At 37.7% G+C, this 27,540-nt stretch overlaps 1 protein-coding gene across 1 annotated transcript in view; it reads right to left on the reverse strand.

The window, feature by feature from the left end:
- Positions 1-27,540, reverse strand: part of DDX10 (DEAD-box helicase 10) — a 313,415-nt gene that overhangs the window by 267,093 nt on the left and 18,782 nt on the right. Inside the window, exons 7-9 of the mRNA XM_070384255.1 lie at positions 21,087-21,213; positions 17,777-17,939; positions 9,402-9,486 (exon numbers count right to left, since the gene is read on the reverse strand). Of these exons, the coding sequence (XP_070240356.1) occupies positions 9,402-9,486; positions 17,777-17,939; positions 21,087-21,213 (375 nt within the window). The remainder of the gene's footprint in view (positions 1-9,401; positions 9,487-17,776; positions 17,940-21,086; positions 21,214-27,540) is intronic.

Genomic DNA, 27,540 nt, shown 5'->3' on the forward strand with positions numbered 1-27,540 from the left:
GTCTATGGGGTCGCACGGAGTCGGATACGACTGAAGCGACTTAGCAGCAGCATGCCTAAACTAATACGTTGTATTCAATAATTAAATAAAGATGGAGTGTGACTTCTGAGTCTGGGTCATAAAAGACACTGCTGTTTCCACCCTACTCCTTCTTCCCCTCTCATGTGCTCTCTCTGATGAGGCCAGCAGACATATTGTGAGAAGCCATCTGAAGAGGAGGGCCATATGGAAAGGAATTGGAAGACACCTCTGACCAACAGCCATGAAGAGAATGAATCTTGTCAACAAGCACATGAGCTTGGAAAGAGATCGACCCCCAGTTGAGCCTCAAGGTACCTGTTATACCTTGACTGCAGCCTTATGACAGACCAAGAGCCAAAGGGCCCAGATGAGCCACACCTGTATTCCTAAACTACAGAAACCATGGGATAATATACGGCTCTTGCTTCAAGTCACTATGTTGTGGGGTAATTCATTACACCACAATAGATAATTAATATGTCATCTGGAACTAATTGTATTTTCTCAAGTGCCTACTCCATTCTAAGCCTTGTTCTAAGCTCTGTGAGAATAACAATTAAGTAGAAAAGCTCTTTTGCCTTTGTGGAGCTTACATTCTAGTAAAGAGAAAGAGAAAAAAGAATTATAATCAATTAACACTCTAGGATATTTGACAGAGTTAAGTGTTATAGAAAAAAGAAAATATAAGAGCATGGTAAAGAGGAGTGTTTGGGGCAGTATAAAGAAAGACAGCCATGTGGATACTTGAGGAAAAAGTATTCCTGTGGAAGAAATGGAATATAAAGATTCTGAGGCAAAAACATGCACGGCTTCTAAACAGCAAGACCAGTGAAGAACAAGGGAACAAGAGGAGGCTAATTAGGAATCAAGATTGGAGAGGGGTTCATATAGACCCATTAAACTTCTGCTCTGAGTGAAAAAGGAAGCCATGAAAGGAATGTAAGACCTGACTTGTATTTTCGCTTTTTGCGTGTGTGTTCACCCTCTACATTGCCACCAATAACCCTTCCCTAAATACAACTTACTGGTGTTTTTAAAGGATCACTCTGTCTGCTGTGTTGAGAACAGACAGCAGGAAAACAAGGAGGAAGTGCTAGGAAATAAAAGACTCATGAGAAATATCCAATAAATAGCAAGGAAAGATAAGAAAGCCTTCCTAAGTGAACAATGCAGAGAAATAAAGGAAAACAATAAAATGGGAAAGACGAGAGATCTCTTCAAGAATATTAAGAGATACCATGGAAACATTTCATGCAAAGATGGGTACAATAAAGGACAGAAACGGTATGGACCTAAAAGAAGCAGAAGATACTGACAAATATACACAGAAGAACTATACAAAAAAGATCTTAATGACCCAGATAACCACAATGGTGTGATCACTCACCTAGAGCCAGACATCTTGGAGTGTGAAGACTAGTGGGCCTTGGGAAGCATCACGAGGAACAAAGCTAGTAGAGATGACAGAATTCCACCTGAGCTATTTCAAATCCTGAAAGATGATGCCATTAAAGTGCTCTGCTCAATATGCCAGCAAATATGGAAAACTCAGCAGTGGTCACAGAATTGGAAAAGATCAGTTTTCATTCAATCCCAAAGAAAGGCAATGACAAAGAATGTTCAAACTACTGCACAATTGCACTCATTTCACATACTAGCAAGGTCATACTCAAAATTCTCCAAGCCAGGCTTCAACAGTACATGAACTGAGAACTTCCAGATATACAAGCTGGTTTTGGAAAAGGCAGAGGAACCAGAGATCAAATTGCCAACATCTGCTGGATCACAGAAACAGCAAGAGAATTCCAGAAAAACATCTACTTCTGCTTCACTAACTACACTAAAGCCTTTGACTGTGTGGATCACAACAAAGTTTGGAAAATTCTTAAAGAGATGGGAATACCAGTCCACCTAATCTGCCTCCTGAGAAACCTGTATGCAGGTCAAGAAGCAAAAGTTAGAACTGGACGTGGAACAACAGGCTGGTTCAAAATTGGGAAAGGAGTACATCAAGGCTGTACATTGTCACCCTGCTTATTTAACTTTATGTAGAGTCATCATGTGAAATGCTGGGCTGGATGAAGCACAAGCTGGAATCAAGATTTCCGGGAGAAATATCAATAACCTCAGATACACAGATGACACCATCTTTATGGCAGAAAGCAAAGAGGAACTAAAGAGCCTTTTGATGAAGGTGAAAGAGGAGAGTGAAAAAATTGGCTTAAAACTCAACATTTAAAAAACGAAGATCATGGCATCCAGTCCCATCATGTCATGGCAAATAGATGGGGAAACAATGAAAACAGTGACAGACCTTATTTTCTTGGACTTCAATATCACTGCAGATGGTGACTGCAGCCGCGAAATTAAAAGATGCTTGCTCCTTGGGAGAAAAGCTATGGCCAACCTACACAGCATATTAAAAAGCAGTCATCACTTTGCCAACAAAAGTCTGTCTAGTCTAATCTATGCTTTTCCCAGTAGTCATGTATGGATGTGACAGTTGGACCATAAAGAAGGCTGAGCACCAAAGAATTGATGCTTTCAAACTGTAATGTTGGAAAAAACTCTTGAGAGTCCCTTGGACTGCAAGGAGAGCAAACCAGTCAATCCTAAAGGAAATCAATTCTGAATATTCATTAGAAGGACTGATGCTGAAACTGAAGCTCCGGTATTTTGACCACCTGATGCGAAGAACTGACTCATTGGAAAAGACCCTGATGCTGGGAAAGATTGAGCAGGAGGGGATGACAAAGTATGACATGGTTGGATGGCATCACTGACTCAATGGACATAAGTTTGAGCAAGCTCTGCGAGATGGTGAAGGACAGTGAAACCTGGCATGCTGCAGTCCATGGGGTCAAAAAGAGTTGGACAGGACTGAGTGAGTAAACAACAACAACAAGAAATATCAGCCCCCTTATCTACCTTTATAGCTATAGTGGTCATAGCCTAACCCAGCTCAATGCTTTCTGATGCAAAATAAAGGATTTGTCTTGTCCTTTTTTAAAGCTTTAAACTGTAGATGACAACAAAAAAGGCAAAAGGCCATTTAAGGAAATACCAGTCTCTAGGAGGGGTGGTCTAAAGTTAGGATCTTCAGTCAAGGGAGGAATCAAAGCAGTAGGAATTTTCACTGCTGCTGCTAAGTCACTTCAGTCGTGTCCGACTCTGTGCGACCCCACAAACGGCAGCCCACTAGGATCCATCCCTGGGATTTTCCAGGCAAGAGTACTGGAGTGGGTTGCCACTGCCTTCTCCAACGGATTTTCACTAGCAAAGATTATTCCTAAGATAAACACAGTATGCTTCAATAAATTAATGCTCATGGAAATTTCTTTTCATTTTTATTATTTCAATTTACAAACCAATTAAAAAAACTATTTTAAAAATTCTCGTTATCTATTCCATAAAGTACTAGTATTTTCCACAAATAAACCATGAACTCTTCACCAGTTATCACATTAGAAATTTTAACTACTTCCCATTTTCGTATTTGCTGTGGCTGAGTATGCAATGCAAAGAACTAGCCTCTGCTGCCCCCTACTGGAGCCACATTTTGCTACCTAACTCTCCCACAGATAAAATCTGAGATTCACCAGACACAGCCAGATAAGTAAGGCTCAGTTGAAATACTGCTGGGATTTTACCACTACTCTGAAAAACCAAAAAGTATCTTTTACCTACAAATTCTAAACTGTTTATATATACACAATTACATATATATAAATTCCCATCTTCCACCCACAGACCCCTACTTTCCAAAAAGCAGTTTAAAAATTAGGAGTATTTGATGTGTAATGATTTTCATTCCCAAATCTTTTTATTTTCAACTGAGCATTTTTATAAGAAAGAGAAGATCTTTGTTTTATGAGTACCAAAACCTAAAAGCCCTAAAGACATTTGCTTTTAAGTGGTAGAATGTATCGCAGGATAGAGCTTTATAAAACTGTATTCATTTCCTTGCCTCTCTTGCCTCTAAATGAAACTATTTTGTTAAAAGGGGTGTGGACAGTTAAGAAAAATAGAAATCTCTCTAAATTGCTAAAGATCAAAAGAATTTTAAATAGGTGAATAAATTAAAACAGAAAAAGCACTTAAGGCAGCAAGTACCTAAATCACCGTTTATTTTTAGCTAAAATACAGAAAGGGAAAAAAAGGATTCCCCCAAACTGAAGCTATTTTGCCACAGTGAATGCATTTACCTGTTTTCATATATTATAGTTCACTTTCAATAGCAAGCACTATATGGCAACCTAAGTTTAATTACAGCATATACACAGGATTTTAATTAGTTTCAAATTTTAATTTAGCCTTTATTCAATTCAATTATCCAGTCTGATGGCCCATGAAACTTTCTAATTATCTCTAAGTCCATTAACAACAACTTTTAACTGTTTGCAGTTTGGTTATTTTTTTTTATTAGACTGCCTAAGGGAAAAATAAGCATTTATGCTGAACTTTTCCACTAACTATACATCTAAAACAATCAACTGAAAATATTTTTAATTGGTTACAAAGAGTCAAACAGGCTTGTGCTTTCAAAATTAATGACCATAACAGAAACTGCATTACAATAGTTTTTCAAATTGATATTCTCTCTCCAAACACAATCATTGTGATGTTGTACCACCTCTTCATCTCCACAGTTAAAACCAATTTAATGCTCACCATGGCATGTTCAACTATGAAAGATTTTTAACAACTCTTCAGGAACACAAGCACCCTGAAATATCTCCCCTTCTTGGATCTTTTTCTGATATACTGAGATATCCAATAATCTTCATACAGGATGGATAATTTTAAAACTCTGCTAAATGTATTCTACAAAGTCATCAGTTTACCCTGTTCATGCCCACACAACTGACACATCTAAAAAGTCTCTCTGGCCTTGTCCAATACAGCAATGAGAGATTATATCCACCTATCCAGAGGCCCACAGGGCCACAAAATGCAAATATGCACATGGGTACATGTAAAAATTCATACATGCTACATATTCACTGAGGTGAATTAAACAGTGGTGAAATATTAATTCCATTAGCCACTACTAATGATTTCTCTAAATAACTCACTACAAAAGATAATCCAAAAATGTACCCAACACAAAGACCACTTCTGCACCAGGTACCTTCTTATAAAATGGAAAACAAAGTTGCTGGTCTACCCATGTCCCATTTACTTAGATCCAACTAGAAAACAAAAAGTTAACAGTCTAAAGGCAAATCAGTCTGAATGCACAATGAAATCATACACAAAGCCTAGTTCTAACTCTATTACTTGCTCAAATTATATAATTAATTACAATAAAAAGATTTACTTTTGTATCCTCTAGTACAATCACTTTCACTTTTCACTTTCATGCATTGGAGAAGGAAATGGCAACTCACTCCAGTGTTCTTGCCTGGAGAATCCCAGGGATGGGGGAGCCTGGTGGGCTGCTGTCTATGGGGTCGCACAGAGTCGGACATGACTGAAGTGACTTAGCAGCAGTACAATCTTACTCTTAAATAGTTTTATGTTTCACTATTATATTATTCTCTCCTCTCCTTCAGCCCACAGGGTAAATTTGAATCAACTGAAAAATGTTTAAACATTAAAACAGCTCATGAAAATTATACAATAGCTAGGACATGGAAGCAACCTAGATGTCCTGCAGCAGATGAATGGATAAGGAAGCTGTGGTACATATACACAATGGAGTACTACTCAGCTATAAAAAAGAACACATTTGAGTCAGTTCTAATGAGGTGGATGAAACTGGAGCCCATTATACAGAGTGCAGTAAGCCAGAAAGAAAAACACCAATACAGTATACTAATGCATATATATGGAATTTAGAAAGACAGTAATGACAACCCTATATGCAAGACAGTAAAAGAGACACAGATGTAAAGAACAGACTTTTGCACTATGTGGGAGAAGGCAAGGGTGGGACAATATGAGAGAACAGCATTGAAACATATTTATTACCATATGTAAAACTTATGACCCGTGCAAATTCAATGCATGAAGCAGGGCACCCAAAGCTGGTGCTCTGAGACAACCCGGAGGGACGGGGTGGGGAGGATGGTGGGAGGGGGGTTCAGGATGGGGGGACACATGTACACCCACGGCTGATTCATGTCAACGTATGGCAAAAACCACCACAATATTGTAAAGTAATTAGCCTCCATTTAAAATAAATAAATTAAAAAAATAGTTCAAGAAAATTAGAAAATAAAATAGGAAGGAGGAACTCTACATCTTGTTAAGGTATAGAACAGGAAAAACTTCCACTTCAGCTGAAACAAAAAAACTCACCAAACACAAACAAAACAAAATTTCCCTTTAAAATCATCCAAAAATGGTGAGTGCGTGCATGCTCAGTCACTCAGTCATGTCTGACTCTGCAACCCTTTGGACTGTAGCCTACCAGGCTCCTCTGCCCATGGGCTTCTCTAGGCAAGAATACTGGAGTGGGATGCAAACAGTGAATACAAAGAAAATTTTAAGAGAACTAACTCCAAAGAGACTTCCTAGATGAGCAAAGGATAGAGGACGCTTTCAAATTTTAGTCCATTGGTTGAAATGGGTACAGGACAGGTAGAAGAGCAAGCCTGCTGGCAAATGATGGACCTTCTTAGATGAGGATTTAATCTTGGGTCTTAAGGATCCTGACATCCCTGGGAACTCATTAAACTGAAGTTAGTGTTTTAAAAATCAGAAATAACTGGTCCATTTAAACCAACAGTTGATGTCTCTTCCATCATTAACCAAAAATGTGTCATTGGCATCCGCATTAGAAATACTCATGCAGTTCTGATGAAAGAAAATGCAAAACAAAAGAGATAGTTAATCACAACCAATTTGTGGTTAATTATAACCAATTACAACCTTATTGTGATTACTATTTAGGTTGTTTCCAAATTTTTAAAAAGCAAAATGTAATCACATTTAAAGAATCTCATATTTGAATCTAAGTGAGGTAAAAATGTCTGTCAATAAGCTCACACCTAAAAATCTTACAGAATTCCCTGAAAGAAAACTTTCATTAGTGACTCAGAAAGATTATAACCTCTCAGTAGACAAAAACGTCTACTTCTCTTTGTACATTTAAACCCAAGAGAGTTGTCATTTGCTCTCATGACTGCAACAAAATTAGAGATAGAAGCAAATAATGAATCACATTCTACTGAAATTACATATTTTACTGTTTGTATTCCCTCTAGGTTTCAAGATGAAAGATGTCAGAATCGTGTCTGTTTTGCTCATTATATTGCCTACTAGGTACAATGCCTGGCAATTAATATGAATCTGTTAAATCCATATAGAATAAATGAGTGAGTAAATCTAGATTACTCTCAGTTCTAATGTCTATTTTATGGTTTTATTATATGAACCTATGGTTCTTTGGTTCAACAATTTTAAACAAAACGTATTTTAAACATATACCAGTAATAGTTGATAGAACTTTCCACAATGATAAAAAGGTTCTATACCTGCTCTGTTCAATATGGTACTAACTACATGTGTTTATAAGCAGTTTAAATGTAACTAGTGTGAATGAGAAACTGAATTTTTACTTTAATTTTACTAAATTTAAATTTAAAAAGTCACAGGTTGCAAGGGGCTGCAATACTGCACAGCACACAGACCACTCATTAAGTTTAGGGAACAATATTTAATTACAGACTAGGGGCTCAGTGTTTGGAGATGCATAGGGGAAAAATCACATTTTAGAATATGGACATGTAGAATTTTTGAATTTTCTAGTAGTCCCACCTTCAAAAAAATTATCAAGATTAGATGGTATTTGAGTCTGAGTTAAAATAGAGAGAGATATATGTTAGTTAATAGAGAAAGAAATATCTTCTATCAAGTTGCCTCCCAAGAACTTGTATCTGCCAATCAAGACTGAACCCAGCTGTTTCTCCTCAGTGAAGTTTTCCTTCTCTACTTCCTCTGGAGCGCCACAAAACTTCTGTCAATACCTCTAACACTGTATATGCCTGTACTATAGACTGTTTTAAGGTAACAAACTTCCTTAATGGAATGCACACTATACCTTATATTTGTGCAGAAGCTCACACCAGGCCTAATCCAGTACCTCACATATGGCTGGTCTTTCATACATGGTTACTTAGTGAAAAAAGAATGAAATCTGGGGTCAAAAGAACCTGAGTTCTAGTTCTGTTTCTGCCATATGCTTAGTGATCTTGGGTCTAACACTTAATTGGTTATTCCCAATTCTTATTGGGAATGTCAGTAAGATGAACATCTGTATAGAAACTTTATTTTCTTAAGATCAATTTCTGGATATAAAATTACTGAGGTAAAAGGAAGAACTCTAAGTACTACCAAACCGTCAGTAAAGAGACCACGTGCAATGCAGAAGACCGCTTGCAATGCAGGACACTTGCCTGCAATGCAGGAGACCCAACCCGGGTTTGATCCCTGGGTTGGGAAGATCCCCTGGAGAAGGAAATGGCAACCCACTCCAGCATTCTTGCCTGGCAAATCCCATGGACAGAAGAGCCTGGTGGGCTACAATCTATGGGGTCGCAAGAATTGGACACGACTTAGCAATTAAACCACCACACCACCAAATACTACCCAGAAACATTTATATATTATTTATAATTCTACCTACAGCACACATTTCCCAACTTTACTGAAACCTCAACATTAATGACATAACATGCTATCCTTTTGATTTATTCATATACCTTTCTATGCCCTTAATCCCCAAATAACTGACTTTGCTATATTCTTTTCCAGAGAGTTTCCCTACATTTGTGAGCCCACACAGGGTTATTTATTGGGTGAGGGGGTGTGTGGGGGTGGTGAAAAGAGCATATTTGGGAGTGGTCCCCAGCAATGCCTGTAATTCCCACATGAAAAAAGGAAAAGAGCAACCTATTATTCAAAACCACCTTCTTGCTTATTAGAACCTGTACCAGAGAAAGTAAGAGCACAGATCTAGACTTTAGGAGACTGCTTGGGTTCAAATTCTGGCTCTACAGATTTTCAAACAAAATGTTTAACTGCTCAAAACATTCAAGTTTTGTCATCTGAAAACAAAGACTGAATAAATAGGCTTATAACTCATCAAAAAGATGATGCTCAGTGAGTAATTCTAATGAAAAGCTTAGTAAGGGAAGAAAGTTAGAACAAAACACTAAAATAAGTTTTCATGGATTTTTCTCAGCCCTTATCATCAAGTCTCAGTCAAGAGACGTGTAAGAGCTGTCTACATGCTAGCAACCTACATCACAAAAATGTCAGATCAGCACTCACCTGAATTTCTCCATTCTTTATTTGTATACAATTAAGAAAGCAAGTTTTTTTTTTTTTACTTAGGTAAAACCAAAAGCAAAGACACATGCCAGCATACCTACCTGGCAGTTCTACCTGCTCTGTGAATATATGTGTTGGCATCTTCTGGGCAATCAAACTGAAGAACCCAATTTACAGCCGGGAAATCTGTGTAGAAAGAACATCAAGTTGAAAAAGCAGTTCCAAGATCTGCCCTGCTGTACTATTTTTATTTTATAATAATGCTTGCCAGGGCTTCCCATCACATCAAACTGATAGATATCATCTGTGAACACTATTTAAAACAAAATTAATTGCATGAACCAAGAGATAATAAACACTTCTCTTTTTTGATCAACTGAAATAAAATTAATGACAGTGTTTGAATGTGAAGATTATTTTATATCTGATAGAGGAGACAGATTGCTTTGTGTCACACAAAATAATGAAATACTCGGATAGTTAATAACCTAAAAGAATCACTTCTCATCAGCTCCCAGTGAACTATGAAACTGATTTATAAATTTCAATGAAAATTTACTTTTCCTGCTATTTCCATCTCCTAAAGATGTCTTTTTAAATCCCTCTACCCATTTCCTAGCAGTAATTATTTCATATGTATTTCTGGTTGCAAAAGTTTCCATTCATTTCCAGAGATCCTAGTCTCAACAATTTAAGAGAACTACCTTTAGTCATTTATGGATTCTGTTGTAAGGATTTCAGAACAATTTCTATCACAGACAAAAAAGCTGAGGGAGGCAAGAGGAAAGAAGAAGGGAGGGGAGGAGGGAGGAAAAAGAAAAAAAAAAACAAAGAAAGATTTGTGAAGATAATGGTACCTACGGGTACCTGAAAGTATAAAAACTATCAAACTATCACTGAAGTTATATAAGCTATTCAAAAGGAGTGAATCTATTTAAATGGGCAAAACTCAACGGAAACAAGAGAAAAGGTATTTAAAACAACTCTCCTCTTGGGGCTTGAAGTACAAAGTACCCCAGAAGGCAAGGGCATGTTTCAGGGCTATAAACAGGAAGACAGGCTGAAAGCAACACTCAGACCCGCAGGTCCCCTCCTGGTCCTATACACTGGGTCTCCTGAAGAAAAGCTGGAAAGGCCTCAAACCAAGACACCAGAGAGAGTAGAAGAAAGAGGCACCAGAGCCCTTGAAAACACGGTACTGAGTGTAAGCCTGAGTTGCAGCCCTCTATGTCTATAGCCAGGCTTCTACAGAGCCAGTAGCAAGCTTAATCCTCTACTCATGAAAGTGACAAATTCTTATCTGGAGAGACTCAATGTTCAAAAAATACTGAATAGAGTTTGACGTCTTGAGTCCTCCACAAGATGACTGACTCCATCCAAAATCTCCTTGCAATGAAGGCCATTACTCAACAACCATCATCCACACACTAATCACTTCAAATAATCTTTTCTGATGTTTCACCGCTAAATGTAATAAAATACAGCCAACTGAGGACAATTACGAAAAGTCTCAAAAGTGAAAAAGACGGAGGAGTAAAAATGAAACCAGCAGAAGCAAAACAATGTGAAGAGAACTTTAACCCACTACCTTCAGAGAAATAAAACACTGCATCCGCCAGATGAGAATAAGAGGCTATAAAAAAGAAACATTTGGTACTTAACTAAAATTTTAATCAGAAAAGTTGAAATATAAAATCAAGGAATCTCCCAGAAATAACGAGAGAGAGACAATAAGATGGCAACAGAAGAAACAGAAAATCTAGAGGACTGATCAAAGAGGTCAAATATTCTTCCAGAAAGAGTAAATAAGAGAGGGAAGGGGAAAAATACTATAAAAAAGATATGAGAAAGGAAACAATCAAAGTACACAAATTCCCCGTTAGTAAGCAATAATTACATAGTGAAAATAAATACTGAAACTTTATTTAACCAAATCACCAAAGAGGAATTCAGAAGCATATTTCTTGCAAAGGAAAGACATGAGTCTCTATCATGTGCTGCTCAATACAGAAACTTTAGTCAAGTTTAAATTAAAATTTAATAAAATAATTCTTTCCTCATTGTACTGGACACATTTCAAGTGGACAACTATCATGTTTAGCTAGTATCTACAGTATTAGTATAAGCACAGAACATTTCAATGATCATAGAAAATTCTATTGAATAGTGCTGGTCTAGATTGAAAAAACATATTGAACGTCTATACACCAAATGGGACCTCACACTAAAGCACATTATCATAAAATTTCAGGACTCTGTAGATAAAAAGAAAACCCTAAGAATAAGCCAGAATAAGAAAAAGAGGCTACAAAAAAACAAAATCAGAAAGGCAAAGGTCTTGTCAACATAATATTGACTACTATAAGATAATGGAGCACTATCTGCAAAGTTTTAAGAGAAAATTGTTTCAAACTAGATTTCAATTCTCAATTGTCATTTAAGAATAAGACATCATAACACATGTAATAATTCAAAAAATGTACCTCCCATACACTCTTACTTAGGAAGCTATTAAAGGATGAGTTTTCATTTAAAAAATAACAGTATTATTAATAAATCAAAAAAAAGGAAGAGAGATATCTGGAAAGAAAGTATCATGTGCATCAAGCTTACAGAGCAACCAGTTCAGATTAGAGCTGGAGACAAAAGGCTGCAATGGGAAGGTCCCCAGGGAAAAAGAAACAGACTATGTTTGAACTGTTAGGAAACTAAACAGGTGACATCTGCCGGAACATTTGAGAAAACAGGAAAACACAAACCTGAACAAATTTTAACTCAATCATTAATATAAGAAAACTACTTAAACCTCTTCTGGACCCTCAGCCACTGCTCGGTCAGTGGCTGAGGGTCCAGAAGAGGTCAGGGAGATGGGGGTGGACATCATTGCCAGGAGTGAGGCTCTAGGCCCCATCAGTGAGCTCTACCCCGAGGCACTCAGTGAAACAGACCCTGAGGAGGCCAGTGCCACGCATCCTCCCCAAGAAGGCGGGGAGGTCTCGACCCCTGAGCCTCTAAAAGTTACTTTTAAACCCCAGGTGAAAGTAGAGGATGATGAATCTCTTTTGCTAGATTTAAAGCAGTAATTATAAAGAGGAATTAAGTATATTATAATTGTAAGTCTCCTTAATCATACAATCTAAGTTTAATTAGTATAGTCATTTACATGTACATACCATATAGGAAAACATAAATGATATGCTTGTTTCATTTTTAGGTTTAAAATACTCAAGATATTAAGTTATTATTATACATTTCCTGATAACTTCCTGGGGAATTCTTTTTTTTTCCCTCCCCTGGAGAACTTTTTTTTTTCTCTCCTCCCCCAAGGCTTATTTGATTCTATCAGCTTTCTCTCTTAGGTCACTCTCATGGCAGCTATGGATTTTTAAGTTCATTTCTCTTGCCCATCAAAAAAAATAGTTTTCTAGTGAGGGCCAATTAGGTGTTTGTCTAGTCTACAACAAATGAAGGGCAAATTTGTGGCCATGATTTATTTGCAAGTCAACTCTTGATTTTGGTCTAGATTAATACAAGGGGAATAACTCATGTGTGGATTTTGTCTGTTCAAATCAATAGATTTGTTAGTAAATTAGCAGTCACACCCCTTTTTGATGCCTTTGCTTAAAAACATGGAAGTGCTGGACTCGAGCACTCGGTTCTGGCATCAGAGCCTTGCTTGTAGCAAGCCACTCGGCAAGTCGTCTGCTAATCGTCTGGTCACTGAAATGAAGAGAGTTCACCTGTCCTGCCCACCCCAGAGGACTGCTGTGAAGATTAATGAAATGTTACACATTCTGGGGGGAGCAAGAACCATTTCCAGAGAAAAGAAACCCCACCGGTTCCTCAAAAACAGAATCGAAATACTTACATCTTCTGAAAAAGCCCTGAGCTTCAAGCAGTAAGGACCTAGGTGGGACAGACACTAAAGTTGGTTTTCCTTTTCACAGAATCAGGAGTGAAAAATAAAGGTTTGGGTGACATCTTTTTCATCAGAGACTAAACCCAGATCTTGGGTTTGAATTGGGTCTTAAAACATTTCCTGGAAAATTCTTCTCTGATTATCTTCTGCACAGATCTCTGGTGGACTACAGCAGCATGTTTGAGCATCATGAACTCTGCAACTGTGGCTGTACCTTCAAGAGGCCTCTCTAAAGCCAGACCTTGTGCAATGTTTGGAAAAGACCTCAAATGTTTCTGATTTCCGGAGTGAACCCCTCAAGGTCCACCTGTCTAAAACAGTGTTCAGGGAGTTCATCACAGCTGCTTTGGGAGGAAGCCAGATTCTACCTGACAGTTAGCTGTAAATCTAACTGATCAGCTAAGTAGGTGATCCAGAAGTAGATATTACTGTTAAAGAGAAAAATGATCATACCAGTTCTTCAATTATGTATGTTTAAATCTTTTGATTTGAGAAAGGGAAGAAATGGAATTACGGGATTTGAAGAATTTGAAGAGTTTTGGACAACAGTTAGCTTTCAGATCAGTTTTAGATGCTCTGGTAGTAACTAAAAATCGTACACGCACACACACAAATCAGCTTTAAAATATTTAACTGAGTTATCCAGCTATTTGGGTTTGGGAGTTTGATTCAGTATCATTTCCTCTTCACTGTGTGTGAATGCATAAAATAGTGAATTGTTCCTCTCATTATCTTTTTATAAAGTGTATACAGCTTTGAACAATACTTCAAAAGGAATAATTTTTAAAATGTTATGGTTTAGCAAAAGCTTGGATGCCTAATCAAATATTTCCTTAAAGCCATAATAAATTTGAATTAAAAAAGAAAACTACTTAGAAATATGAACCTTAATACTAAGAGAAATAATTGCTTCTGGAGAGTGAGGAGTGGGTAAAGCAGGGACTACTATGTCTCATAACTCATTTTTACCCATATTATTCTTTAAGAAATAGAACTGGGAAAAAATTAAGAATAAAATACAGTTTAAAAAAGATACTGGTATACTCTAAAGATATTCCTGGCTATACCATGAGACACATGACACAAATACACTGGAAATTTACACGTCAACATGCAAAGATTGAAAAGCAAGTCATAAACTGGGATACACAATATTGTTTTATAAAACTTCATAAAAACCTAAGATAATACTATATATCACTCATGAATACAATCATATAAGCTTTTTAAAATTAAAAAAGAGTTTCTTGACATTTTTTGTGCCATAGTTAAAATCTACAAAACCCTTTTCAGAGTATTTTTAAGTGCATAAAGTAAAACATACAGGATTACAAGAGAAAATAATTATAATGAAATAAACATTCTATTGAATTGTATATACAGCAATATATATGCTTATTCACTAACATATTAAATAACACAACTTACTTATGTATCGACCACCATAATATCAAAATTGTATTAAGTATAAACAATCATGCAAGATATCTACAGAAACTACAATATAAAATGAAAATATCTATGAGAAAGATTAGAGATCTCTTCAAGACATATTACAGATACCAAGGGAATATTTAATGCAAAAAAAGGCACAATAAAGGACAGAAATGCTAAGACGTAACAGAAGTAGAAGAGATTAAAAAGAGGTGGCAAGAATACACAGAACTGTACAAAAAAGGTCTTAGTGACCCAGACAACCATGCTGCTGTGGTCACTCACCTAGAGCCAGACATCCTAGTGTATAAAGTCAAGAGGCCTTAGGAAGCATTACTACGAACAAAGCTAGTGGAGTTAATGGAATTCCAGGTCAAGAAGTAACAGTTAGAACCAGACATGGAACAAGAAACTGGTTCAAAATTGGAAAAGGAATACATCAAGACTGTATATTGTCACTCTGCCTGTTTAACTTTTATGCAGTGTACATCACACAAAATGCCAGGCTGGATGAATCACAAGCTGGAATAAAGATTGCCAGGAGAAATATCAATAACCTCAGATATGCAGATGACACCACCCTAATGGCAGAAAGCGAAGAGGAACTAAAGAGCCTCGTGATGAAGGTGAAAGACGAGAGTGAAAAACCTGGCTTAAAATTCAACATTCAAAAAACTCAGATCATGGCATCCGATCCCATCACTTCATGGCAAATAGATGGGGAAACAATGCAAACAGTGATAGACTTTATTTTCTTGGGCTCCCATATCACTGCAGATGGTGATGCAGCCATGAAATTAAAAGACGCTTGCTCCTTGAAAGAACAGCTATGACAAACCTAGACAGTGTATTAAAAAGCAGAGACGTCACTTTGCCAACAAAGGTACACATAGTCAAAGCTATGGTTTTTGCAATAATCATATAGATGTGAGAGTTGGACCATAAAGAAGGCTGAGCACCAAAGAATTGATGCTTTCGAACTGTGGTGCTGGAGAAGACTCTTGAGAGTCCCCAGGACTGCAAAGAGATCAAATCCTAAAGGATATGATTCAATCCTAGGACTGAATCCAGTCAATCCTAAAGGAAATCAACCCTGAATTTTCACTGGAAGGACCGATACAGAAGCTGAAGCCCCAATATTTTGGCCACCTGATGTTAAGAGCTGACTCACTGGAAAAGACCCTGAAGCTGGGAAAGACTGAGGGCAGGAAGAGAAGGGGACGACAGAGGATGAGATGTTTGGATGGCATCATCGACTCAATGGACCTGATTTTGAGAAAACTATGGGAGATAGTGAAGGACAGAGAAGCATGTTGTGCTGCAGTCTATGGATCACAAAGAGTCAGACGCAACTGAGCAACAACACGATTTCAACTGATGACAAGGCTACAGGTACTAACACAACAATTCAGTGCTTCCATCTATAATTGAAGAAAATATTAAATTCAGTTAAAGGTTAGTAAATATATATATATATAATTTTTTTCTCCATCTAAGTTCACAGACCTCCTGAATTCTATCACAGACAAGAGGTAAACAGCCTTCATTCAAAGACTGGAAAAGGGGACAAAAAGAATTCCAACTACATCTAGTAAATAGTTGGCTTCTTTAACAAACTGCAAGGAAAATATAACAAAATAGTTGTATCTGTTCATTGTGATATATACAGAATGTATATTACATGTGCAATATAATTGCTTACATCGAGCTAAACTATTTAAGGTTCAAAAATCAGGAGGGTCAGGTAGAATCAGAGTGTAATACAAGTCAGTTCAGTTCAGTCGCTCAGTCGTGTCCGACTCTTTGAAACCCCATGAATCGCAGCACGCCAGGCCTCCCTATCACCAACTCCCGGAGTTCACTCAGACTCACGTCCATCGAGTTGGTGATGCCATCCAGCCATCTCATCCTCTGTCGTCCCCTTTTCCTCCTGCCCTCACTCCCTCCCAGCATCAGAGTCTTTTCCAATGAGTCAACTCTTCACATGAGGTGGCTAAAGTACTGGAGTTTCAGCTTTAACATCATTCCTTCCAAAGAACACCCAGGGCTGATCTCCTCTAGAATGGACTGGTTGGGTCTCCTTGCAGTCCAAGGGACTCTCAAGAGTGTCCTCCAACATCACAGTTCAAAAGCATCAATTCTTCGGCACTCAGCTTTCTTCACAGTCCAACTCTCTCATCCATACATGACCACTGGAAAAACCATAGCCTTGACTAGACGGACCTTTGTTGGTAAAGAAATGTCTCTGCTTTTCAATATGCTATCTATGTTTCAAAACTACACATTCAGAACAGTAATGAGGGATTAGGGAGTAGGAGAGGTAGTCGGAATGAGTAATTGGGGCTGAGAAACAGCCTAGAGATCTTTAAAAAATATGCATACTTGACTACTGTTGCCTGTCACATTCAAATGGACTAATACAATGACTGAGATATACTTTAAAACACTCCCAGAGTGACAGGACACAGGCACTAAGGGAGATCAAGAAAAAGATAACCACTCAAACTGGGTACTATGTATAACAAGGGTACTTTAGGCTCAATTCCTTCATATATGTTTAAAATCTGCCACAATAATTAATGCAATAAGATTGATAGAAGAATTCAAATTACCACTTATTTCTCTTCATCCTTTTTCTTACCTCTAGTTTTCCTCTGTAATTACTTCCATAGCCCATCCCACTCCCACAAAGCCATCAGTTGTATAATATTATAGTGGCTTTTTCAAAGTTTAAACACATTAAATGTAGTGATCTTAAAAAGTAAAATGTTTGGAGAAAAGATGGATTTCATTGATTTTTCTTGTAACAGTATTTGTCAAGTTTCCAATAGAAACAACTTTTTTTCATAGCTTTAAATTTTTAACTTTCCTTTGATTCTACAGGCTCCTTAAGATTCTGTGATGCAATTACTATCATGAGCCAATAAGAGCACAAAAAGTGAAACTACTACAAAAACTTTCACTGACATATCCTTAGTTTAGTCATCTCAGTTGTCAATTTACTTATTTTTCTTTTATAAAATAAGAAAGCCCAATTATTTGAGTCAAACTATTTGAATTACAAAAATATACCCTTTATAAGCCCCTGATCACAGAAAATTTTCTAAAAAGAAGTTTTCTTACCCAGCCCCCTGGCTGCAATATCAGTAGCAAAGAGCACTGCAGCTCTCTTGCGAACAAATTCGTTATAGACTTCCATTCTTCTCATCTGCTGCTGTCGCCCATGCAGGGCGAGGAGGGAAACACCAGGACGCAGCCGGCAGAACACTCGGTACAGATACTGAACCTAGGTGTTAACCGAAAAATTATTTGGTACTTCTGGGTAACAGCAGGAAGTAAGCTTACAAAATGAACAGAAAAATGCATTATGGAGCACACGTTTAATTAAAGTACAGAATAGAGAAAAGGAAATGTAGTCTGGAGCTGTGGTCTTCAAACATTTTTGCTCATATTATTTTTCCTAAAAGAATTTTGAAATAAATATGCTCTCCTCAAACTGTTAAGTTTAGTATCTGACATTTCTAAGTGGTTGCAAACAATGTCATATCTGGTCAATTTAAATATATTTTAAAGTAAAGACTTACCTCTCATAAATGTATCCAACAGATTCTAAATAGCACAACAATTTGATATCCGCCACCAGGTATTTCAAAATATACAAAAATAATAGGGGAGACTACACATGTGTGGGGCAGGGCCCCTCAATTTTGCTACAAACCTAAGACTGCCATAGAACAGTCTTTAAAAAAGGAAAATTGCTAACAAAATGTGAAGAACCTCTTCTTCAACAGAAAAATTTTACATCATTTCTTTTCCTCCTTGAACTCATATTTCTATTTCCTGACCTCAAAGAATTTTATCTTATTTTATGCAAAGTCTCTTATTGATTACTTTATCACAATCCATTACTTTCAACAACAAAACTATGTATATATATTTTAACTTTCTGTAGCCATAAAGCTGCATTAAAAGTTCTCAGACTCAGTTACTATTACAATTATTAGTATGCTGCTGCTGCTGCTGTTAAGTCACTTCAGTCGTGTCCGACTCTGTGTGACCCCACAGACGGCAGCCCACCAGGCTCCCCCGTCCCTGGGATTCTCCAGGCAAGAATGCTGGAGTGGGTTGCCATTTCCTTCTCCAATGCATGAAAGGGAAAAGTGAAAGGGAAGTCGCTCAGTCATGTCCGACTCTTAGCGACCCCATGGACTGCAGCCTACCAGGCTCCTCCGTCCATGGGATTTTCCAGGCAAGAGTACTAGAGTGGGTTGCTATTGCCTAGAGCTGGCCAAAAAAAAGAGTTGTTAGAATTTAATTTAAAAAATAAAATTATCTCTCTCAATATATGAGACTAGATGAAGCTATTGCTTTAGTTTTATTTTTCTTTAGTTTACATACTTACAAATGAATACTAGTGACTGCTAAACTGAGGCAGAATCCAGCACCATTTTATCCCATTTCTCTAATATAGGTGTTAAGAACATCCTTTTCTTAACAGAAAATACAGAAAATGGACTAGAAGGAACCTTAACTTTTTGAGTTCCTATAAAATGTGTCATGATGGTATATAACAAATAATTTCATCTAAGCCGCTTCAGTTATGTCTGACTCTGTGTGACCCCATGGACAGCAGCCCACCAGGCTCCTCCGTTCACAGGATTCTCCAGGCAAGAATACTGGAGTGGGCTGTCATTTCCTTCTCCACATCTATCAGCTAGTAACTCCATTAAGTCTTCCTTCAAATTTTGTTGGAAGAATGGGAAACCACCGAATTACAAAATTGACTTGCTACCCCAGCATTAGTTATTCATTTTCTCATATAATACTCCGGTGCTGGGAAGATTCTCTGATCCTAAGACAATGCACCAGTACGACTAGGCATAAGGGACTCCTCCTTTCCTTTTGTAAAGTTTTTTAAAAGGCTACTGTGAAAGCGGAGATGAGAAAGAACCCACAGACAAGACCACAGATACACTCTTAGGCAACCAATATCAGAAAAGGACACATGGAAATGCAAGAACTACAGAAACGGATCAACCAAGAGCCTAAGAAAAAGTTAAGCATGGTTTAAACTGCATGGTAGCAAGAGGGGTGGCGAGAGGTGGTAAAACTAACAACTGTCAACAGATTGAATGTGAGTTAAGGACAGGCAAGAATTTAAGATTTGATCATTTAATGAGATGGGGAAGAGTTGGAGGGAGCAGATCTCAGAAACAGCAAATCTTAAATTGCTTACCCAAATGGAAATATCTAGAAGTCAAATAGATATACAAGTCAGGGGCTCAGGAAAGAAGTCAAGGCTTAAGATGTGGACTTGGCAATTGTTAGAATACAGACAGCATTTAAAGTCACAGAAGTGAAGAGGTATAGAAAGAATATAGATCAAAAAAGGGCAGAGTATACTTTTTCCACTGTGAAGAAGAAAAGCAGAGTATTACAGAGTAAAAACTTTAAACATTAACACTTAAAATTATTTTCTTGTATGTAAATATGAAAAATATCCATTCTTTAGGGAAATATAAAAATCTAAAAGAAGTCCTAAAAAATCTGAAGTCATTCTTTACATGGAAAAATAATGAAGTTCTGTGCTTTCCTCAAAATAGAGACAGACACTACTTATCTTCCCCATCAACTGGAGGAAAACTCACTGCATATTCATCATAAGCTACTGCAAAAGCTATAAATCTAGAATCAATCTACTATATACCAACAACTATATGTTATCAGGAAATCTGAAATATAGTAAAAGAAAAGTAACATACAAAAATGAACCATAGTTTATTCTCTTAAAGAGAAAAGACCAAGTTTTCTTATACGTCACTGAATCCTTTACTTACAAGCACATGACTAGTGTTTAAGAAATGCTGATAAACAAAGGCAGATATAATGAAAACACTACCAAAGGACAGAAGAAGGTGCAATTCATTGTCAAAAGAGGGTTGGGGAGAGTCAGAAAAGGACTTTCAGGCATAAAACTTGAGCTTGAGCTTAGCCTTAAAGGACAGTAATCATTCCTCCAGATGGAGGAGCACAGGGAGATAAGCAGATCAGCATGAACAAAGACAAAGAGGCAGGGAAATAAATGGCGTATTCACAGACGGTAAGGTAGACATTAGGTCATAAAGACCTCTAGTTAGCCTAGCCATTCAACTGTTGTTCTACCAATATTTATTGAGGACTACCATGTTCTAAGTATTGTGCTGGATGCTAACAACACTGAAGTGAAAACAGTTTCTGCCTTTCCTTATTGAGCTTGAAGTCTCATTCATGGGTTTCTTTAAAAATGAAGACACAAGATTCTCATTATCTACAAATCTCTTCACATTTAGCACTGCATTTATTAAAAAAGAAAAGTAGCATTTTATAACTGAAACTTGAAATTTATACATGATAATTCAACAAGAATAACTTAAGAACAATAAACACAAGGTACCTCTTTACAACTGGAGAAAAATACAATACTTTTCTTCTTCAGGTGACTTCTCAAAAAGGAATACAGCACACTTATTTTTTGCTGCAGCTCACAAACTATGTAGTTCTGTTCCAAAGTAGCAGGGGTGCTTATGTAAATAAGAGGGAAAATATTAAAAATATGTCACGTTGGTAACTTTGAAATCCAGACCAAAAAATAAAACAAATGTTAATAATGGTATGCCTCCCAAGCAAATCTTTCATACACACATACATACATACCCCGAAAAAAACTTTCTCTATTGCCCCTTAGGAAATGAATACAGCATTGTGTCCAAAATACACTCAAAATCATTTACAGATTAAATATCAAAAATATACCTGATCTCCAAGGGGGAAGAATGGGGAAAGGAATAGTTAGGTAGTTTGGGGTTGCCATTTAAAATGGATAACCAACAAGGACCTACTGTACAGCATAGGGAACACTGCTCAATGTTATGTGGCAGCCTAGATGGGAGGGGAGTTTGGGGGAGAATGGATACATGTATATGTATGGCTGAATCCCTTTGCTATCCACCTGAAACTATCACAACATTGTTAATCGGCTATACTCCAATACAAAATAAAAAGTTTGAATATATATAGATATATACATATCAATCTCGGAGAAGGCAATGGCACCCCACTCCAGTACTCTTGCCTAGAAAATCCCATGGATCTTCCTGGAAGATCCCATGGAGGAGCCTGGTGGGCTGCCATCTATGGGGTTGCACAGAGTCGGACACGACTGAAGCGACTTAGCAGCAGTAGCCGCAGCATCAGTTCAGTTCAGTTCAGTCATTCAGTCGTGTCCGACTCTTTGCAACCCCATGAATCGCAGCACACCAGGCCTCCCTGTCCATCGCCAACTCCCGGAGTTCACCCAGATTCATGTCCATCGAGTCAGTGATGCCATCCAGCCATCTCATCCTCTGTCGTCCCCTTCTCCTCCTGCCCCCAATCCCTCCCAGCATAAGAGTCTTTTCCAATGAGTCAACTCTTTGCATGAGGTGGCCTAAGTACTGGAATTTCAGCTTTAGCATCATTCCTTCCAAAGAAATCCCAGGGCTGATCTCCTTCAGAATGGACTGGGTGGATCTCCTTGCAGTCCAAGGGACTCTCAAGAGTCTTCTCCAACACCACAGTTCAAAAGCATCCATTCTTTGGTGCTCATCTACTTCTGCTTTATTCACTATGCCAAAGCCTTTGACTGTGTGGATCACAATAAACTGTGGAAAATTCTGACAGAGATGGGAACACCAGACCACCTGACCTGCCTCTTGAGAAATCTGTATGCAGGTCAGGAAGCAACAGTTAGAACTGGAGATGGAACAACAGACTGGTTCCAAATAGGAAAAGGAGTACGTCAAGGCTGTATATTGTCACCCTGCTTATTTAACTTCTATGCAGAGTACATCATGAGAAACTCTGGACTGGAAGAAGCACAAGCTGGAATCAAGATTGCCGGGAGAAATATCAATAACGTCAGATATGCAGATGACACCACCCTTATGGCAGAAAGTAAAGAGGAACTACAAAGCCTCTTGATGAAAGTGAAAGTGGAGAGTGAAAAAGTTGGCTTAAAGCTCAACATTCAGAAAACGAAGATCACGGCATCCAGTCCCATCACTTCATGGGAAATAGATGGGGAAACAGTGGAAACAGTGTCAGACTTTATTTTTTGGGGCTCCAAAATCACTGCAGATGGTGACTGCAGCCATAAGATTAAAAGACGCTTACTCCTTGGAAGGAAAGTTATGACCAACCTAGATACCATATTCAAAAGCAGAGACATTACTTTGCCAACAAAGGTCTGTCTAATCAAGGCTATGGTTTTTCCTGTGGTCATGTATGGATGTGAGAGTTGGGACTATGAACAAGGCTGAGCACCAGCCGCAGCATACATATATCTGTATCTATATATAAATATACACATGCAAACAGGGGTCACCTCTACAACGGTAGGGTCAAGGATCAATTGAAGGATATAAGGGAACTTGCTGGGCTGATGCTAAGGTTCCATCTCTTAGTAGGCCCTTGGGTTACAGAAATATACACATTTATCAAAATTAAGCAAATTTACTCAATTTGCTCATAGCACTGTATGTAAATCTTATATTAAGAAAGAAAATCTCTATACAAATATTTAACTCTAGCTACTGATATACGTACTGAAATGTTTAAAGGAAGTGTACAGCTGTCTGCCAATTTCTTTGAAATGCATCAAAAATAAGATGGGTTAATATATAGAGGGATGGATAAATGGACAGTAAATGGATGCTACTACCACCAAGTAGCATCCAGGTGGTGGGTATAGGGTTTTAACTGTAAAATTCTTTCAACCATACACATTTGAAATCTCTCATAATAAAAATGTTATAGAGAAATATACATGCATTTACTCTTTGAACTAATAAACCTACTTTTAGGATTCTGTTCCAAAAAATAATCTGGTAAAAACACAAAAAGATATACTATCATTTAATTTACACGGCAAAAAAAAAAAAAGATGGAAATCAACCCATATGTCCATCAGTAAAAAACTTGTAGAATGAACCACTGTACATCCACACAATTACATAGCATACAACTATAAAAAAGGAATGAGGTTATCAGAGAAATGCAAATCAAAACCACTATGAGGTACCATTTCACACCAGTCAGAATGGCTGCCATCCAAAAGTCTACAAATAATAAATGCTGGAGAGGGTGTGGAGAAAAGGGAACCCTCTTACACTGTTGGTGGGAATGCAAACTAGTACAGCCACTATGGAGAACAGTGTGGAGATGCCTTAAAAAACTGGAAATAGAACTGCCTTATGATCCAGCAATCCCACTGCTGGGCATACACACTGAGGAAACCAGAAGGGAAAGAGACACGTGTACCCCAATGTTCATTGCAGCACTGTTTATAATAGCCAGGACATGGAAGCAACCTAGATGTCCATCAGCAGATGAATGGATAAGAAAGCTGTGGTACATATACACAATGGAGTATTACTCAGCCATTAAAAAGAATACATTTGAATCAGTTCTAATGAGGTGGATGAAACTGGAGCCTATTATACAGAGTGAAGTAAGCCAGAAGGAACAACATAAATACAGTATACTAACGCATATATATGGAATTTAGAAAGATGGTAACAATAACCTGGTGTACGAGACAGCAAAAGAGACACTGATGTATAGAACAGTCTTATGGACTCTGTGGGAGAGGGAGAGGGTGGGAAGATTTGGGAGAATGGCATTGAAACATGTAAAATATCATGTAAGAAACGAGTTGCCAGTCCAGGTTCGATGCACGATACTGGATGCTTGGGGCTAGTGCACTGGGACGACCCAGAGGGATGGTATGGGGAGGGAGGAAGGAGGAGGGTTCAGGATGGGGAACACATGTATACCTGTGGCGGATTCATTTTGATATTTGGCAAAACTAATACAATTATGTAAAGTTTAAAAATAAAATAAAATTAGGAAAAAATAAAAAAGGAATGAGGAATCTATATAGTGCTATGATATGATCACTAGGGCATACTGTTAACTGAAAGAAGCAAAATTTGATACCATTTATGGGACCGAAGGTATATATACATTCATGCACATATAGGCATCCCTTGGGTGTGTGTTTATATAAAGGGAGAAAAGGGAAGCCTCTTGATGAAAGTGAAAGAGGAGAATGAAAAAGCTGGCTTAAAACTCAACATTCAGAAAACTAAGATCATGGCATCCAGTCCCATCACGTCATGGCAAATAGATGGGGAAACAACGGATATGGTGACAGACTTTATTTTCTTGGGCTCCAAAATCACTGCAGATGGTGACTGCAGCCATGAAATCAAAAGATGCCTGCTTCTTGGAAGAAAAGTTACAACCAACCTAGACAGCATATTAAAAAGCAGAGACATCATTTTGCCAACAAAGGTTCATATAGTCAAAGCTATGGTTTTTCCAGTAGTCATGATGGATGTTAGAGTTGGACTGTAAAGAAAGCTGAGCACCAAAGACTTGATGCTTTTGAACTGTCGTGTTGGAGAAGACTCTTAAGAGTCCCTTGAACTGCAAGGAGATCAAACCAGTCTATCCTAAAGGAAATCAGTCCTGAATATTCATTGGAAGGACTGATGCTGAGGCTGAATCTCCAAACTTTGGCCACCTGATGCGAAGAACTGACTCATTGGAGAAGACCCTGATGCTGGGAAAGACTGATGGCAGGAGGAGAAGGGGACGTCAGAGGATGAGATGGTTGGATGGCATCAGCGACTCGATGGACATGAATATGAGCAAGCTCTGGTAGTTGGTGGACAGGGAAGCCTGGCAGGCTGCAGTCCATGGGGTCGCAAAGAGTCAGACACGACTAAACTGACAGCAATATAAAGGAAACACACTGGTGTACTTCTGCATATAATCTGATACACAACTCAGAAAAATTCAATTCTGATTTTTCTGATCCTTTACAATTTAAGAGTAAATATTCTTTTATGCCTTAAAATATTCTCAACCATAATCTCTCAGGGTTTATGAAACTAACTGTTAAGTTGGTAAAGGGGAAAATTCAGTAACAATATTAAACAAAATTCAATAGCAGCTGCTTTTTATAGTGCTTCTGGTGAATTTGAAATTACAGAGTATTGCAGTCATTACCAGATAAGCTGCAGTTTTGTAAATTATGTTGCTAAATATCTGCCTTCTACCTTCTAAAATGTTTTCTGAAAGTCACATCTTTTACAAATGATGGAACTGCTTTCAAGAATTATGAAGTAAACAATTTTTACACTCAGTTTTTTATAACTAACTCTATGATCTACAGATAAAGACCAACTATTATCTACAGAAATTAGGGACAGGGATAATATGTACAATTGCAATTTAGAGACCATCTAATATTGAAAAATGAGTGTCTAGTGAGTTTTTAAAACAGGCAGAAATGAAACAGCAAAAAAATAAAATCAAAAGACCTAAACAATCTTTAGACTATCAAATTAATTGTACTAAGAATTTCAATAGCTATCTCAACACAACTTTACAAACAAAAACCAATGTCTACTCAATGGTAAGCCAAGGAGGTAACTATACCTCATATATCTCCTGCTATCCCATTCCTGAGGAGTTCTTGATAACCAAAGCTACCAGAACTCAGATTTTCCAAAGTTCATTCATTAGGATCATCAGGAAGTACAGAATTTAGCCTCTTCTCAGGCTTTTTTTAATCCTAGACATCTATTGGTTGAACAAAGTCAAGGTTGCTCTGAATGGCCATACTCCCTGCATTTAAAGATCTTCCAAGAGGATAACTCAATTCATTTTCCCAATATATTTCTTTTCATGCTAGCATTTCACAGCAAGAAGTGAAAGACAGAGATAATGGAAGGGGTGAGCCCACATTGAGATCATCAACACAGATTTAATTTAAAGTCACTGGAAAACGTTTCTCAAAGTCACATCCGTCCACGGTCTGCACGTATGTATGTATGTATGTATGATTCATACCAAACATACATACATTTTCAGCTGTCATAATATCAAAATATACTTTAAAACATTTCCCTCAATCCATTTACTATCTCTCTCTCTCACACACACACACACACACACACACACCCCTTCTACTGCCACAAAGACCAGGAGTCCCCAACCTTGGTAGCAGTTGTGGCCTGGTAGCAATCAGGTCTCACAGCAGGAGGTGAGCAAGCAAAGCTTCAACTCTATCTACTGCCACTCCCCGTCTCATTACCACCTGACCTCTGCCTCCTGTCAGATCAGCAGCATTAGGTTCTCAAAGGAACGTGAAACCTACTAAGCTTGAATCATTCAGAAACCAGCGCACCCCACCCCACCCCACCCCACCCCCAATGTCAGTAGAAAACTTGTCTTCCACGAAATTGGTCCCAGGTATCAAAAAGTAGGAGATGGCTGACACAGACACACATTTTACTTTCCAGTTTTAGTGAGACCAAAACAAAACAGCTGTTGCTGGAATGTTTGAAATAGAAAAGTATTTTGCTAAATATTAATGCATTTGATAAAATGTGCTCCATAGCACATTAGCCCTGCATAATACAGCTAAAAAAAAAGATTCTAAACCAAAATAATTTTGATAAATGCAGAAAGCTTTATTCATCTCCCACTGCTTTTAAGAATCACAATGTTCATAAAAATATCAAAGGTTCTGAGAAGTCTTAAAGAACACTGCTTTACCTTAACTCAACATTTGCTATTTAACTATCCAGGAACACGTTTTCCCACCTTATTCCCATTTTATGGGGGTAATTTGTTCCCCATACCACAATTTGGGAAATACTACATTAGAGTTGTCTCACATTTAAAGGTGTATTGAGAATTTAAATAATTTTTACCAGTATATTCACTATGTTTGCATATTTAATCAATAACATTAATATGCTTTCCTAGAAAAGCACATTAATTTGAAATGTTAAATT

Source organism: Bos mutus, chromosome 15, assembly GCF_027580195.1.
Source record: "Bos mutus isolate GX-2022 chromosome 15, NWIPB_WYAK_1.1, whole genome shotgun sequence".
Lineage (NCBI taxonomy): Eukaryota > Metazoa > Chordata > Mammalia > Artiodactyla > Bovidae > Bos > Bos mutus.